This window comes from Mesoplodon densirostris, chromosome 15, assembly GCF_025265405.1.
Source record: "Mesoplodon densirostris isolate mMesDen1 chromosome 15, mMesDen1 primary haplotype, whole genome shotgun sequence".
In the NCBI taxonomy this organism is placed as follows: domain Eukaryota; kingdom Metazoa; phylum Chordata; class Mammalia; order Artiodactyla; family Ziphiidae; genus Mesoplodon; species Mesoplodon densirostris.
This window is the reverse complement of record NC_082675.1, coordinates 83,084,562-83,102,263: the sequence shown is the minus strand read 5'-3', so window position 1 is coordinate 83,102,263 and position 17,702 is coordinate 83,084,562. Positions and strand designations below refer to the sequence as shown.

General features: G+C 39.9%; 1 protein-coding gene across 3 annotated transcripts in view; it reads left to right on the top strand.

Annotated features, from left to right (window-relative positions):
• Positions 1-17,702, top strand: part of RTTN (rotatin) — a 148,771-nt gene that overhangs the window by 108,241 nt on the left and 22,828 nt on the right. For all 3 annotated transcript variants that reach the window (XM_060119182.1, XM_060119183.1, XM_060119181.1), the window contains exons 39-40: positions 9,127-9,264; positions 11,782-11,999. In XM_060119182.1, coding sequence (XP_059975165.1) covers positions 9,127-9,264; positions 11,782-11,999 — 356 coding nt within the window. The remainder of the gene's footprint in view (positions 1-9,126; positions 9,265-11,781; positions 12,000-17,702) is intronic.

The window sequence follows — 17,702 nt, the reverse complement described above, 5'->3', positions numbered from 1 at the left end:
ACACGTGGAACAACTCCTACAGAACACCTACTGAACGCTGGCAGAAGACCCCAGACCTCCCAAAAGGCAAGAAACTCCTCACATACCTGGGTAGGGCAAAGCGGAGAGATTCCCGCACAGAGGAGCGGTGCCGAGCGGCACTCACCAGCCCGAGAGGCTTGTCGGCTCCCCCGCCGTGGAGGGCAGCGCTGGAGCTGAGGCTCGGGCTTCGGTCAGAGTGCAGCGAGAGGACTGGGGCTGGCGGCGAGAACTCAGCCTGAAGGGGGCTAATGTGCCACAGCTAGCCGGGAGGGAGTCCGGGAAAACTCTGGAGCTGCCGAAGAGGCAGGAGACTTTTTCTTCCCTCTTGGTTTCCTGGTGCGCGAGGAGAGGGGATTAAGAGCGCCGCGTAAAGGAGCTCCAGAGACGGGCGCGAGTCGCGGCTGAAAGCGCCGAGCCCAGAGACGGGCGTGGGACGCTGGGGCTGCTGCTGCTGCCGCCAAGAAGCCTGTGTGCGAGCGCAGGTCACTGTCCACACCGCCCTTCCGGGAGCCTGTGCAGCCTGCCACTGCTGGGGTCCGGGGATCCAGGGGCAGCTTCCCTGAGAGAACGCACGGCGCGCCTCGGGCTGGTGCAACGTCACGCCGACCTCTGCCGCTGCAGGCTCGCCCCGCACTCCGTGTCCCTCCCTCCCGCCCGGCCTGAGTGAGCCAGAGCCCCCGAAGAGGCTGCTCCTTTAACCCTGTCCTGTCTGAGCGAAGAACAGACGCCCTCCGGCGACCTACATGCAGAGGCGGGGCCAAATCCAAAGCTGAGACCCAGGAGCTGTGAGAACAAAGAAGAGAAAGGGAAACCTCTCCCAGCAGCCTCAGAAGCAGCGGATTAAAGCTCCACAATCAACTTGATGTACCCTGCATCTGTGGAATACATGAATAGACAACAAATCATCCCAAATTGAGGAGCCAGGAGTCAGTGCTGTGCCTCTGAGGTGGGAGAGCCAACTTCAGGACACTGATCCACCAGAGACCTCCCAGCTCCACATAATATCAAACGGCGAAAATCTTCCAGAGATCTCCATCTCAACACCAGCACCCAGCTTCACTCAACGACCAGCAAGCTACAGTGCTGGACACCCTATGCCAAACAACTAGCAAGACAGGAACACAACGCCACCCATTAGCAGAGAGGCTGCCTAAAATCATAAAAAGTCTGCAGACACCCCAAAACACACCACCAGACGTGGACCTGCCCACCAGAAAGACAAGATCCAGCCTCATCCACCAGAACACAGGCACTAGTCCCCTCCACCAGGAAGCCTACACAACCCACTAAACCAACTTTAGCCACTGGGGACAGACACCAAAAACAACGGGAACTACGAACCTGCAGCCTGCAAAAAGGAGACCCCAAACACAGTAACATAAGCAAAATGAGAAGACAGAAAAACACACAGCAGGAGAAGGAGCAAGATAAAAACCCACCAGACCTAACAAATGAAGAGGTAATAGGCAGTCTACCTGAAAAAGAATTCAGAATAATGATGGTAAAGATGATCCAAAATCTTGGAAATAGAATAGACAAAATGCAAGAAACAGTTAACAAGGACCTAGAAGAACTAAAGACGAATCAAGCATCGATTAAAAACACAATAAATGAAATAAAAAATACTCTAGATGGGATCAATAGCAGAATAACTGAGGCAGAAGAACGGATAAGTGAGGTGGAAGATAAAATAGTGGAAATAACTGCTGCAGAGCAAAATAAAGAAAAAAGAATGAAAAGAACAGAGGACAGTCTCAGAGACATCTGGGACAACATTAAACGCACCAACATTCGAATTATAGGGGTTCCAGAAGAAGAAGAGAAAAAGAAAGGGACTGAGAAAATATTTGAAGAGATTATAGTTGAAAACTTCCCTAATATGGGAAAGGAAATAGTTAATCAAGTCCAGGAGGCACAGAGAGTCCCATACAGAATAAATCCAAGGAGAAATACACCAAGACACATATTAATCAAACTGTCAAAAATTAAACACAAAGAAATCATATTAAAAGCAGCAAGGCAAAAACAACAAATAACACACAAGGGAACCCCCATCAGGATAACAGCTGATCTCTCAGCAGAAACTCTACAAGCCAGAAGGGAGTGGCAGGACATAATTAAAGTGATGAAGGAGAAAAACCTGCAACCAAGATTACTCTACCCAGCAAGGATCTCATTCAGGTTTGATGGAGAAATTAAAACTTTTACAGACAAGCAAAAGCTGAGAGAGTTCAGCACCACCAAACCAGCTTTACAACAAATGCTAAAGGAACTTCTCTAGGCAAGAAACACAACAGAAGGAAAAGAACTACAATAACGAACCCAAAACAATTAAGAAAATGGGAATAGGAACATACATATCAATAATTACCTTAAATGTAAATGGACTAAATGCTCCCACCAAAAGACACAGACTGGCTGAATGGATACAAAAACAAGACCCATATATATGCTGTCTACAAGAGACCCACTTCAGACCTAGAGACACATACAGACTGAAAGTAAGGGGATGGAAAAAGATATTCCATGCAAATGGAAACCAAAAGAAAGCTGGAGTAGCAATTCTCATATCAGACAAAATAGACTTTAAAATAAAGACTATTAGAAGAGACAAAGAAGGACACTACATAATGATCAAGGGATCAATCCAAGAAGAAGATATAACAATTGTAAATATTTATGCACCAAACATAGGAGCACCCCAATACATAAGGGAAATATTAACAGCCATAAAAGGAGAAATCGACAGTAACACAATCATAGTAGGGGACTTTAACACCCCACTTTCACCAATGGACAGGTCATCCAAAATGAAAATAAATAAGGAAACACAAGCTTTAAATGATACATTAAACAAGATGGACTTAATTGATATTTATAGGACATTCCATCCAAAAACAACAGAATACACATTTTTCTCAAGTGCTCATGGAACATTCTCCAGGATAGATCATATCTTGGGTCACAAATCAAGCCTTGGTAAATTTAAGAAAATTGAAATTGTATCAAGTATCTTTTCCGACCACAATGCTATGAGACTAGATATCAATTACAGGAAAAGAGCTGTAAAACATACAAACACATGGAGGCTAAACAATACACTACTTAATAACGAAGTGATCACTGAAGAAATCAAAGAGGAAATTAAAAAATACCTAGAAACAAATGACAATGGAGACACGACGACCCAAAACCTATGGGATGCAGCAAAAGCAGTTCTAAGAGGGAAGTTTATGGCAATACAATCCCACCTTAAGAAACAGGAAACATCTCGAATAAACAACCTAACCTTGCACCTAAAGCAATTAGAGAAAGAAGAACAAAAACATCCCAAAGTTAGCAGAAGGAAAGAAATCATAAAAATCAGATCAGAAATAAATGAAAAAGAAATGAAGGAAACGATAGCAAAGATCAATAAAACTAAAAGCTGGTTCTTTGAGAAGATAAACAAAATTGATAAACCATTAGCCGGACTCATCAAGAAAAAAAGGGAGAAGACTCAAATCAGTAGAATTAGAAATGAAAAAGGAGAAGTAACAACTGACACTGCAGAAATACAAAAGATCATGAGAGATTACTATAAGCAACTCTATGCCAATAAAATGGACAACCTGGAAGAAATGGACAAATTCTTAGAAATGCACAACCTGCCAAGACTGAATCAGGAAGAAATAGAAAATATGAACAGACCAATCACAAGCACTGAAATTGAAACTGTGATAAAAAATCTTCCGACAAACAAAAGCCCAGGACCAGATGGCTTCACAGGCGAATTCTATCAAGCATTTAGAGAAGAGCTAACACCTATCCTTCTGAAACTCTTCCAAAATATAGCAGAGGGAGGAACACTCCCAAACTCATTCTACGAGGCCACCATCACCTTGATACCAAAACCAGACAAGGATGTCACAAAGAAAGAAAACTACAGGCCAATATGACTGATGAACATAGATGCAAAAATTCTCAACAAAATACTAGCAAACAGAATCCAACAGCACATTAAAAGGATCATACACCATGATCAAGTGGGGTTTATTCCAGGAATGCAAGGATTCTTCAATATACGCAAATCAATCAATGTGATACACCATATTAACAAACTGAAGGAGAAAAACCATATGATCATCTCAATAGATGCAGAGAAAGCTTTTGACAAAATTCAACACCCATTTATGATAAAAACCCTGCAGAAAGTAGGCATAGAGGGAACTTTCCTCAACATAATAAAGGCCATATATGACAAACCCACAGCCAGCATCGTCCTCAATGGTGAAAAACTGAAACCATTTCCACTAAGATCAGGAACAAGACAAGGTTGCCCACTCTCACCACTCTTATTCAACATAGTTTTGGAAGTTTTAGCCACAGCAATCAGAGAAGAAAAGGAAATAAAAGGAATCCAAATGGGAAAAGAAGGAGTAAAGCTGTCACTGTTTGCAGATGACATGATACTATACATAGAGAATCCTAAAGATGCTACCAGAAAACTACTAGAGCTAATCAATGAATTTGGTAAAGTTGCAGGATACAAAATTAATGCACAGAAATCTCTGGCATTCCTATATACTAATGATGAAAAATCTGAAAGTGAAATCAAGGAAATACTCCCATTTACCATTGCAACAAAAAGAATAAAATATCTAGGAATAAACCTACCTAAGGAGACAAAAGACCTGTATGCAGAAAATTATAAGACACTGCTGAAAGAAATTAAAGATGATACAAATAGATGGAGAGATGTACCATGTTCTTGGATTGGAAGAATCAACATTGTGAAAATGACTCTACTATCCAAAGCAATCTACAGATTCAATGCAATCTCTATCAAACTACCAATGGCATTTTTCACAGAACTAGAACAAAAAATTTCACAATTTGTATGGAAACACAAAAGACCCCGAATAGCCAAAGCAATCTTGAGAACGAAAAATGGAGCTGGAGGAATCAGGCTCCCTGACTTCAGACTATACTACAAAGCTACAGTAATCAAGACAGTATGGTACTGGCACAAAAACAGAAATATAGATCAATGGAACAGGATAGAAAGCCCAGAGATAAAACCACGGACATATGGTCACCTTATCTTTGATAAAGGAGGCAGGAATGTACAGTGGAGAAAGGACAGTCTCTTCAATAAGTGGTGCTGGGAAAACTGGACAGGGACATGTAAAAGTATGAGATTAGATCACTCCCTAACACCATACACAAAAATAAGCTCAAAATGGATTAAAGACCTAAATGTAAGGCCAGACACTATCAAACTCCTAGAGGAAAACATAGGCAGAACACTCTATGACATAAATCACACAAGATCTTTTTTGACCCACCTCCTAGAGAAATGGAAATAAAGACAAAAATAAACACATGGGACCTAATGAAACTTCAAAGCTTTTGCACAGCAAAGGAAACCATAAACAAGACCAAAAGACAACCCTCAGAATGGGAGAAAATATTTGCAAATGAAGCAACTGACAAGGGATTAATCTCCAAAATTTATAAGCAGCTCATGCAGCTCAATAGCAAAAAAACAAACAACCCAATCCAAAAATGGGCAGAAGACCTAAATAGACATTTCTCCACAGAAGATATACAGACTGCCAACAAACACATGAAAGGATGCTCAACATCTTTACTCATTAGAGAAATGCAAATCAAAACTACGATGAGATATCATCTCACACCAGTCAGAATGGCCATCATCAAAAAATCTAGAAACAATAAATGCTGGAGAGGGTGTGGAATAAAGGGAACACTCTTGCACTGCTGGTGGGAATGTGAATTGGTACAGCCACTATGGAGAACGGTATGGAGGTTCCTTAAAAAACTACAAATAGAACTACCATATGACCCAGCAATCCCACTACTGGGCATATACCCTGAGAAAACCATAATTCAAAAAGAGACATGTACCAAAATGTTCATAGCAGCCCTATTTACAATAGCCCGGAGATGGAAACAACCTAAGTGTCCATCATCGGATGAATGGGTAAAGAAGATGTGGCACATATATACAATGGAATATTACTCAACCATAAAAAGAAATGAAATTGAGCTATTTGTAATGAAGTGGATGGACCTAGAGTCTGTCATACAGAGTGAAGTAAGTCAGAAAGAGAAAGACAAATACTGTATGCTGACACATATATATGGAATTTAAGAAAAAAAATGTCATGAAGAACATAGGGGTAAGACGGGAATAAAGACACAGACCTACTAGAGCATGGACCTGAGGATATGGGGAGGGGGAAGGGTAAGCTGTGACAAAGTGAAAGAGCGGCATGGACATATATACACTACCAAACGTAAGGTAGATAGCTAGTGGGAAGCAGCCGCATAGCACAGGGAGATCAGCTCGGTTCTTTGTGACCGCCTGGAGGGGTGGGATAGGGAGGGTGGGAGGGAGACGCAAAAGGGAGGGGATATGGGAACATATGTATATGTATAACTGATTAAATTTGTAAAATAAAATTTTAAAAAAAATCTAAAAAAAAAAATTAAGATATGATAGTTGTCTAAAATAGTTTATAATGAAGTAACTGATCATGTGATAATTCTCTTTGCCCATCAATTCTTTTTTTTTTTTTAAGAAGATGTTGGCGGTAGGAGTTTATTAATTAATTTATTTATTTTTGCTGTGTTGGGTCTTCGTTTCTGTGCGAGGGCTTTCTCTAGTTGCGGCAAGTGGGGGCCACTCTTCATCGCGGTGCACGGGCCTCTCACTATCGCAGCCTCTCTTGTTGCGGAGCACAGGATCCAGATGCGTAGGCTCAGTACTTGTGGCTCACGGGCTTAGTTGCTCTGCAACATGTGGGATCCTCCCAGACCAGGGCTCGAACCCATGTCCCCTGCATTAGCAGGCAGATTCTCAACCAGTGCGCCACCAGGGAAGCCCCATCAATTCATTCTTATTTAGTCCTTTGAATTTATGGATTTGCAGGGTTTAGGTCTGGTAAGTGAAGTGGTTTATGATGCCCAGCAAAGCCGATCCTCAGTGTCTCATCAGTACTAAGTTATCCCAGTGCTAGAGCAGCAGTAATTACTTACATGGAAATTTTGCAAGTGGCAGTGATGTCCTGACTAAGCTAATTAGGTTACACCATGCGTTCTCTACAAGGGTGATGATGTCTCCCTACAAGGAGCAAAAAGTGATTCTTGAGGGAAAGGGATGGGGGAGAAAAATCTTAGCTGTTACAGTGGTTTGTGGCCCTCAAAAGCTCAACTCTTCTCAAAAAAATCTTATTCCTTAGTATTTAGTTTCTCTTGTTGGGTATCACTTGAGAAGCTTTGACATTGAGCTCATGGAACATGTATGAGAAATACGCAAGATAAGTGCTAAAAACCTGGTGCGAACGTGGCTGTGACTGGAGTGCTTTTGATCTAATGCTTGATCCCAAAGTCACATGACAAGAGGTGGCCTGCATGTTTTGGCTGCCAGCAGCTGCCTTGTGGATGTTTTATTGATTTCCTTGCTTCGATTTGAGGCTTTGAAAATTAAATAAAAATGGTATATATTTTAATATTTAAGTATATGAAAGTTATTTAACCCATAATTAATTATGCCAAGTGCTGAAAAGAAAAAATGTCAGTAATATCTGAATGTATATTTAGCAGGTGGTTAAGTTAAAAGTTATTTTCTCATATCTTTTAAACATTAAACATTAAAATAATTAATTTTTAAGAAATTAAATTTTTTTCTGGAAAAATAACAGTTTTGAATGATTTTATAAAACATTGATTATACTTCTGGTATATATTTATATGATTTGATGATTTTCATATATAATTTTTTTTTTTTTTTTTTTTTTTTTTTTTTTTTTGCGATATGCGGGCCTCTCACTGTTGTGGCCTCTCCCGTTGCAGAGCACAGGCTCCGGATGCGCAGGCCCAGCGGCCATGGCTCACGGGCCCAGCCGCTCCGCGGCATATGGGATCCTCCCAGATCGGGGCACGAACCCGTATCCCCTGCATCGGCAGGCGGACTCTCAACCACTGCGCCACCAGGGAGGCCCCATATATAATTTTATATATCTTAATTTATATGTGTAAATAAATTACATTAAAATTGTTCAGCAAGCACAGTTATAAAGTTAAATGTGAATAGCTTTTTAGTTTTTAATTTAACTTTCAACTTAAATATTTTGACCATCTTAAGCCTATATTAAATAAAGCTATTTACTCTTTTTATGTGTAAAGTACAAATATATAGATATTACATAAACAGATATATGGTATCTGTGAAATTAATATTTCACGGGGATTGTGATAAGGTGACATATGATTAAAAAGGCTCCTATTTATAGAGCTGATAATGACAAAAGGTTGAGAAACACCAAAGGTTGCTACAATCCAGCCTCCCTGGAAGATGCTCTTTCCCAGTGCCTCATTGATGCTGAAGAACACTGAGCGGGGAGCCTTCAGTCCCTTGTAATGAGCTTGACACAGTTGGCAGATAACTGCTGGCGGTGTGGCCACACATGACTGTCCTAAGGTAGCTACTGCCCTCCAGCTCCCATTTGCCAGTAGAGAGAAGGGAAAGGCTGTTTTTCCTCTAGAAGGTTAATTGCTGCACCCTTAGCCATACGTAGGCAAAGCTGCAGAATCCTCTTTGGTATCACAGTTTTCCTTTTGGGGAAATACTCTTTTCCGTTCTTCAAAGGAGTTTCCTTTCTTTACTGCTGTGACCTTGGCCATTATGTTTTCCCCTTTCACCCCTACACAAAGCTGCTAGAGGGAATAAAGAAAACAGGAGAAACTTCACTTTTATAGAAGTAGCACAAGCAATGACATGTTTTTATGATGTGCCCAATATGTAGTTCTGAGGCTATGGCTTAATATTTAGTTTGCCAGTTTCTGCTTATTGTTGAATATGCTTTAATAAGAGGAGGATGTGTGAGTGTGTATTCATTTATCCATAGGAGGGCGGGTGGAAGAGAGATCTTTAAGAAGCAGTGAAAAGGAGAAATTGAAATAAATTTTGGATCATGCTGAATTACATTTGTCTTCATTTGATGAATGCATACCTCTTACTTTATGTGTAATGAAGTGTCTTGGTGAAGTTTTTCTTCTTTGTGCTAATAACTTGAAATGTTTTGATTAATTTTATAGATAAAGAGTTAGTATCGGCTTTTTATCAGACATGGACACATTTATTTAACCTTCTGGCCACACTCCTGAGGAAAGCTGGCCCTGCCTCTTTCCCATCGATTACGATGGGTCTGGCCAGGTACTGGGCGACGGTGGTCGGTAAGAAGATAGTCTCGCTGGGTTTGGGGTTGTTCTGCTAATAAAAATTAAGATAATCCCTTATTTCTGATTTTATGTATAATTTATATGTATTCTCTAAAATTAAGTAGTTATGGCATGGTATATGAAAGAGGAACAAGGTACTTGCTTCGAGAAATTTGCAGTGCTCTTGAGGAGCCCAAAAAATGCATTTAAAAAAAAATGAAACATGTGTCAAGATACTATAAAAACAAGTAAGAAAAGCCCGTGGCGTTATGAAGATACATATGATGTGATTATAAAACAATGAGATAGATTTTCTTCTGTTGATGTAGAAACCCACCTCTTTTCTCACACATATGCATTGTGAGTGGGTAAAGCTGCCTATATAATATCCTGCTTACATGATAACTTGGAAAGTTATAATAAAAATAGTGTCTTGTCTTGAGACATGAGGATTTTCTGATAGCCAAGGATATAGTGTAGTTAATTATTTTTGTAAGATGTTTTCCATATAGTAGTTGCCTACTACAATAAACAAATGATTGTTTTTTATATTACTGCTGTCTTCAATTTTTCATGAAGTCTCTTCTAAATTTTAGCATAGCAAGAGCCTTTTTATAAATGTATATAAATAACACTTGTTACCTTTTAAAAATAGCCAGTTAAAATGTATTCAAAATTGAGTTCTTTTAAGTTTCCACTAATTCAACTGACTTATTTTTTCACATTTCATTTTATCATTTGGTCATTCTGTAAACTTACATGTGTGGTACATTTTGTCACCAGAGTGATAGTTTTGAAGAAAGGTTATGGGGAAGTACATGTTCAGCAAGAAACAGAATTGTTAGTTATCTGGATATAGGAGTTCTGAGTTTACCCTAAGGGGAATAGTGTCCATTTAGGGATTATTATTTTGTTAAAAGAGATAAAAATTGAAAGAGATTGACCAAGTGCGTGATTAATATTTTCCTCTTGCGTCCATGGTGTGGGGCAGGGGGGAAACTACTTTATCATCTGAATCACCAGTAGTACAGAGAGCAGCATGCTTTATGGCACTCATATGGGGCACCTAGGCCAGCTGGTCAAGTCTGGCCACTGCCTGATCTGGTAAATAAAATCCTACTGGAACACAGCCACGCTTATTCATTTCCTTATTGCCTGTGGCTGCTTTCCTGCTACAGCGGTAGGGAGGTGAATATTTGTGACAAAGGCCCATGACCTGCAAAGCATGAAATACCTAGTTACCCTTTGACCCTTTGCAGAAAAAGTTTGCTGACCCATGATTTAAGCCTGTTTACCTGACACTGTTTCCCTAGTGATAAAATAAAGACATATTAAATTCAGTCTTTCTACAAAATATACACACGGTTTTGTATAATAATGGTGCTAATAAAAAACAACCTACTACATATACTTTTAGCTTTGATAATCGCAGTGTTGATGAAAATATAACTAATAAGAATGATAATTGATATTCCTCACTGAGGGGTTGTTTTTGTCTGTTTTCTGTTTCTCTTCTCATTTTCCATCCCATGTGCCCATACGCATTTAAAACATACTAAGTCACTTTGTAACTTAAGTTATCTATAACAGTTTTTTCTCAGATCTAATATTTAGACATCATTTAAATGATTCCCATGAAACCTGCTGACTAAATTTCTTTTCTTATGTTACTTAAGAACATAAGAATTTCTATAAGCCTGAATCTAGGTAGAAATTCTTATGGTTATAACTCATAGACAAGTATAAATCCAAAATAATATAAAAATAAAACACAACAAAATTATAAACCAGTGCAGTCAAATTAATAAAATTAATGTAATATAGCAAACATTCTTTTGATTAAATTTAAATCAGTGCTCACAACAGGAAATTAATGATGACTGCTTCAGTCTAGATTCTTTTGAGTTTGTTTGCCTATTCTTTCCTCTCTGTTATACTTGGAGATCACTTCATAATCACTCTTGTTCTCTCTCTGAACTACTTTGAAACCTTTGTTCCTACATTATGCCAACACTGCAAGCTGGGTCTTATTTTAAGTACTGTTTAGCATCAACTTGTTTGAAAACAGAAAAACAATCACACTTACTTGTAAAATAGTAATCTAGATAATCCAGAGTGTAGTTACATTAACTATTTTTTAAGGTTAACACTGAAATAAAAACTCAAAAACTCTAGAGTGTTTTTGGGTCCCCCAGTAGACCCCAGAGGGATCAGTACTCATTTATATATAATCCTCTTATTTTAGATCTTAGCAGATATTGTGTATATGTACACTTGTACACACACACTCACATTCATATAAAAAAGAACCTATATAAAAAGAACAAAATGAAAATTAGATTCCTTCATCAGTAGGTTGTCTTAGTACTGTTTAACTTACCTTTAAACACTACGGTTATTCGTGTGCTAATAAGCTTTACTTCGTTAGAAATAAAAAAGCGATAAACTTCATTACTCAAATGAATCTGATTAACTTCTTTAATTTTGAAGAAGTTTTCAGTCATTTACATATGGAATTATTCTCTCTTTCAGATATGTTCTGCAAATGTGTGGGTTTGTGTAGCACCTGCCCCACTCTGTGTACTGCCAGCCTGCAATTCCTTTCTCTTCTCCTGACTGAAGAAGCAAAAAGGCATCTCCAGGATAAGGATAAAACAAGTTTATGCCACAGTCCAACGATGGCTTCACTTCTTGATAAAACCCAGGAAAGTCAGAAATCTCTAGAACAACTTAATGAAGTAATTCTTCAGGTATGTGATTTCTTAATTTTTCAAGATTTGGTTTAGTTTTTAAATGAATTGACTTTCAGTCTTGGTCTTGTAAGAATTTTTTTCAGTCATTTGAATTAAAAAACAATTAATGCTCACTATGACCATTTAAATAATAGAAAAATATATAAAGTTAAATTAACCATCTCCTCTCTGGTCTCATTCCTCTGATGCTGACCGGTTTCTTTAATACACATGATGTAAAAATTCAAAATGAAACATTAGTAATTTAAATCCGCTGTTTATCAAAATAGTTTGCTGGGTCATTACCAGAATGATCACGTTTCAGGAATACAGCTATAATTCATAATTTATCGGCACTTTCAAGACATGTTTATATCTTTGAAAATATTTTTACCTAAATGGCATTTGGCTTCTACTGTAAACGAGCTATATATTTAAGGGGTATGTCCGTGGAGGTAGGTGGACGTGGTTGGTATATTTCTGAGAAAATGCCCCCTTTCCAAACCCTGCTGCCTATTTTATCTTGTAAACTTATTTTTTGCAATCCTAAAATATGAACCAAGAATTTTGTTTCATCAAAATCTTTCTAAAGCCGCTGAAGTATTGTTATTTTATATATAGATTAACAGTTAAAAAAAAAAACGGGAAGTGTTTCCTGAGTTGCACAGCTTTTTACAAATAGGAATATTACTAGATTTTTCAGTATTAAGAATCCTTTTTAATAATCACATTTAATAAATCAGCTATACTCCAATAAAGTTAAAATTAAAAGAAAATCATCATACGGTTTTATGAGTTTTGTCTTCTCACTGGAAGGTGGGTCAGTGGTGGGTGGGCGCACTGAAGGGTTTGCTCCTGCTTCCCGGGCAGCCAGCCGTGTTTCACAGTCAGCCTGTGTTCTGCCCACTTGCCGCCGTCCCTGGGGCCTAGGGTTCTGGGATCTTTGCGCCTCCCATGCCCGGGAGGGTTGTGGTCACGCAGGTCCTTCTGGTATGGTCCCTTGTGTGTTTGGCATGACAGCCTGATTGTGTTGGGGTGCGGAGGTGGCAGAGGCAGGGGCAGCCCCCGGCCCCGCCTGAGCTGCCTGTGGAGGGGCTCGCGGGCTCCTCGGGGACTTCTGTCTCCCTCACCCAGCGGACTCTAGTGGTCTTCATGGCACGGGAAGGAGCCTGGTAAGGGCTCCCCAACACCTCCTCTTCTGTCTTAGCAGCTTCCTCAGGAGCTGGAGCTCTAGGGGACAGGTCCCCAAAGTATTCCTCAAAGACACCTATTCTTGGGAAGCCACCACTTCCTGTAGCTCCTCCCTCACTTATTCCACTCGATTTTTCTTAGTTTAGAACCCTGGACACTGTTCTAATTGTCTCAGTCACCATCACAACAATAGGCTTTATTCCCCCATGATAAACTGAGTCCGATTTTGCACTTTAAGGAATACGGTTGGCTCTCCGTATCTGCAGGTCCTGCCTCCGGGGAGTCAACCAAATGCGGATTGAAAATGCTTTTTAAAAAATTTTCAGAAAGTTCCAAAAAGCAAAACTTGAATTTGCTGTATGCCCAGCAACTATTTCCATAACATTTACATTGTATTAGGTATTAGAAGTAATCTAGAGATGACTTAACATAAATGGGAGGATGTGCCTAGGTTATATGCAAATACTTCGCCATTTTACGTGAGGGACTTGACCCTCCGCAGATTTTGGAATTCCCGGGGATCCTGGAACCAATCCTCCGTGGATACCGAAGGACCCCTGTGTTCTAAGCAGGAAACGAAACTTTACACTTGACCGAAGTTCTGCCCCGGCCCCGATCAGCAATCGTTACTAGTTTCCCAACTTTGGCTTTGGCGGAACACTCTTCTCCTGGGCGAGGGGCCTTTCTTGTGCCAACAGGTTTTCCTCTTCAGGGAAACCGAGGGTATCTCAGTGGTTTTCCTGATGATTAGCTAACTTTCCTCCCCATTTCTTCCACATTACAAAAGGTACAAGATCTGTGTGGATACGGATATGTTAACCAGTTATTTAAATCGTGTTTCCTCATAAATCATACTCTTCTTGCTCATGTAAACAGTAGAATATGAACATGTGACTTTTGTTAGAAGGGCACAGAAATTGAAGACAAAGGAGAGAAAGGAATTGTACCTATGACAGTTTATGAGAAAAACGTATGCCTGACATGAGATGGGGCATTTATTGATGAACTTGTTAAACTGCAGATACTGTGTTTTCTTTACAGTGCCCTGCATAAAGATGATATGTGAATTAAAATATTGTTAGAATGCATTAAGCAGCAATACATTATAATAAATCGCATATGTTTCTTAATATATATCCATGTGGGCCATGAATTGTGCCAGGAGTTATATGAAGCAAAGTAAACTCTAGTCTTTAAATCATCAGAAAAAGTAGTATTCTGAAATTGCCCTTCAAAGGCATATTTAAATTTTCTGTAAAACTGTACTCAAAAAATATTAGACATGTGACCTTAGGCATATCACTTAACCTTTTCTGATTCGGTTCTTCAGTGCAAATGGTAGGATTGTGTTACATTGTTGCTCAGCTTCTGCTGGCTCTAAAATTCTCCGTCTCCTGATAAATTATATTGTATGTAACTTCAATTAAAATGTCTTGACAAAGAATCTTTTGTAACGGCTGCTTTACAGCAGTATCCTACAGATGGTACATGGTGAAAGTTTGCATTTGGTACTCATCTCTTAAATCACATATGTTTATTTTTCCATAATTTTTGTAATTCTGTTTTGAGGTGCCTTCAGGTTCAGAAACTGTTAGCTGTCTTTTGAACATAAAATATTGAACACATTTGACTTAATGGAGATTTTGCCTTCTCTAGTGAGATACTCAATATGTTTTATTTGCAAATACATATAGATAACAAGATTAGTAAAAGCTATCTCTATAATAGGTTTTGTCTGTAATTGCTATGTTGGATTATTTTTACTCTTTTTATATGATATGATATCTAAGGATAGTAATGCAAGGAAACAGCAAACTTATGTCACATTTTAGGAGGTATGTTTTGCACTACTGCTTAGTGAGTGGTAAAATTCAACAGTAAATCTGTTGGAGAGAAGACTTGTTATATATTTGAGATTCTGCTGTGTCAGTGAACGTTCACTGTAATTAAAAAGGCTTTTCTCTACTTTAGTACGTTGTGGAAAGAAAGCAAAAAGTCTAGATCACCTAGTGTATAGAAGGAGCTATATCAAAAACTGTGTAATATTTAAACAAATTACATTGGGTCCTCTTAGTTTCTTTCTGCCTATGGTTTCTCGCTCTGTATCCTCTTGATTTGTTTTGCGTGTCTGCGTCATCCAGTAGCTAGTCGTCTGTCACTTCACCTGTTGTGTGTGGAATCTTAGCCTCCCCTCCTGCCCCCGGCTTCCCACCCTTACAGGGTGTCCTGCTCTGATGCTGCAGCTCCTTGTCAGTCTGCAGTAAGAGCTAAGTGGGAGACGGAATTAAATCCTGTGCTCTGGCCTTTGGTCTGTATTGAAAAGTGTGTGGATTTACTAGACGTTAGTTCTCTATTTCTTTCTTTCTTTTTTTTTTTTTTTTTTTAAGTTTTGGGTTTTCATACCAGTTTTACCACCTACACATTTTAAACTGCCAGTTTTTTAAGTTTTTTTACCCAAAGTAGGGAACTTCTGCCACCTTCTCTCATTTCCCTCTTCTCAGAGGTGACTCCTTGTACCTCTTTAGCTTATTATTTTATAGTTTCCCTTCCATGTCTCTAAATAACATGCCTGTATTTCTTTATCTTGATTATTCAGTTTTAGACTCTGTTGATTTTCTCGTGTGGAAAATGAGACTTTTTTTTTTTTTTTTTTTTTGCAGTACGCAGGCTTCTCACTGCTGTGGCCTCTCCCGTTGCGGAGCACAGGCTCCGGACGCGCAGGCTCAGCGGCCATGGCTCATGGACCCAGCCGCTCCACGGCATGTGGGATCCTCCCGGACCGGGGCACGAACCCGTGTCCCCTCCATTGGCAGGCGGACTGTCAACCACTGCGCCACCAGGGAAGCCCCCGAAAATGAGACTTTTAACTCTCTTTCCATGTCCCACCTACCTACCCAACCGCAGTGGGTTCCCCTCTCATTCCCCCAGTATTACATAGCTTCACATTGACTAGGATTAGGCAGGGTGTAGTGTTAAACTGTGAAAACGTTATACACAACTGAACCATGTTTCAGTGTTCACCTTTCTTTTCCTGCACAGCTTTCTTTTTCCTTAGAGGTAATTGTATTATTTTTCATTTGATGAGTTTTCTCTTATCACTGGAAAGCTCCTTGTTCTTTGCCAGCCATTGAATGTCTTCCTAGTATAGTCAGAAATGTCAGGACTTATATCAGCTTCATCTTCCGGAAGAAATCACTCCCAATTCCTTCTGACCTGGTTGGTGCCCAGTGTCATCCTGGGGTCTCCATTCACTTCCTTCCTGGGGAATTCCTTCACCTCTCTGTCTTTTCCTGTGAGCCCCTGTGCCCCGTGCCTTCTTTGGGTAGAGTCTCTTTTCCAGCAGCTTCCAGAGAAAAGGTGCATAGGAGGCTTTTTTGAAATCTAGCCACGCTTCCATTTAATTTATAGTTTGGCCAAGTGAGAATTCTAGACTGGAAATCATTCTCTTCAGAGTTTTAAAAGCATTTGTCTATTTCCTTTAACTTTTCACGTTACTGTCGAGAATTCTGAAGTCATTGTGATTCCTGGTATCTCTCTCCTGGAAGTTTTTAGAATTTTTTTTTTTTTGTCCCTAGTATTCTGCCTTTTCCTGATGAAGTACCTAGGTGTGGGTCTCATTTTTCTGTTGTGCTGGGCTTTCTTGGGGGTTCTTTTCATCTGTAAACTCCTGTTTTTTAATGACTTCATTGACATTCCCTCCACTTTATAGGCTCTGTGTGCTGGGAACTTTTGTTAAGTTTTCTTCTTCCTACATAATCTCTCATTTCTTCTTTTTCCTCTCATGATTTTGTTTTCTGTCCCCTGCTGTGGGAGCTTTTGTCAGATGTCTGGTAATCTTGGTTGTCTGTTATATTTCAAACTGGGAGACGTAAAGCAGGTGGATGCTCTGAGCATGTGAGCGGCGCTGGTGAGCTGCAGGCTCTGTGCGGGAGGGATCTGGCTGGGTCGTTTTGTGACCCTGTCTCGGTGAGCTTGTCACATTCCTGAGAGCAGAATCTTCCAACCTCCTGCCTGGGGTTGAAAACCCACCTGCCAACTGTTTTGCAGCAAAGTTGGAGAGAGCTGGGGTCTTAGAATTTAATTTGAACAGTTTCACTTAATCCTTCCTTGTTTTCAGTAGAACACCCTCACCTACACAGGTGCCGAATCTCTGCCAGTTTAGAATCCTTCTAACTCATCCTCTCCAGAGACTGAACCTCCAGTTTTTTACAAAGATTGGGGAGGAAGAGTGGCTTGGCTGCACAGAGCCTGATGGGAAGAATCTGGTCCCATGTAACTGCTCCTCAGAGATTTTTCAAACAGTCCTCCTTCACTCTCACTCCCCGGGGTACATGGTACTAAGTTTCCTCAGCCGTTGTCAATTCAGTGTATGGACTGGGGTGATACTCAGTTTTTCTCACTCACCGCTTAGAATCTGGATTCTCAAGCCTGCGAGTGCATTGGCCGTTCATCCATCGACTTTCTAGTTTCCAAACTTGCATGTGCACGTGTGTGTGTGTGTGTGTGTGTGTGTGTGTGTAATCCCATTTC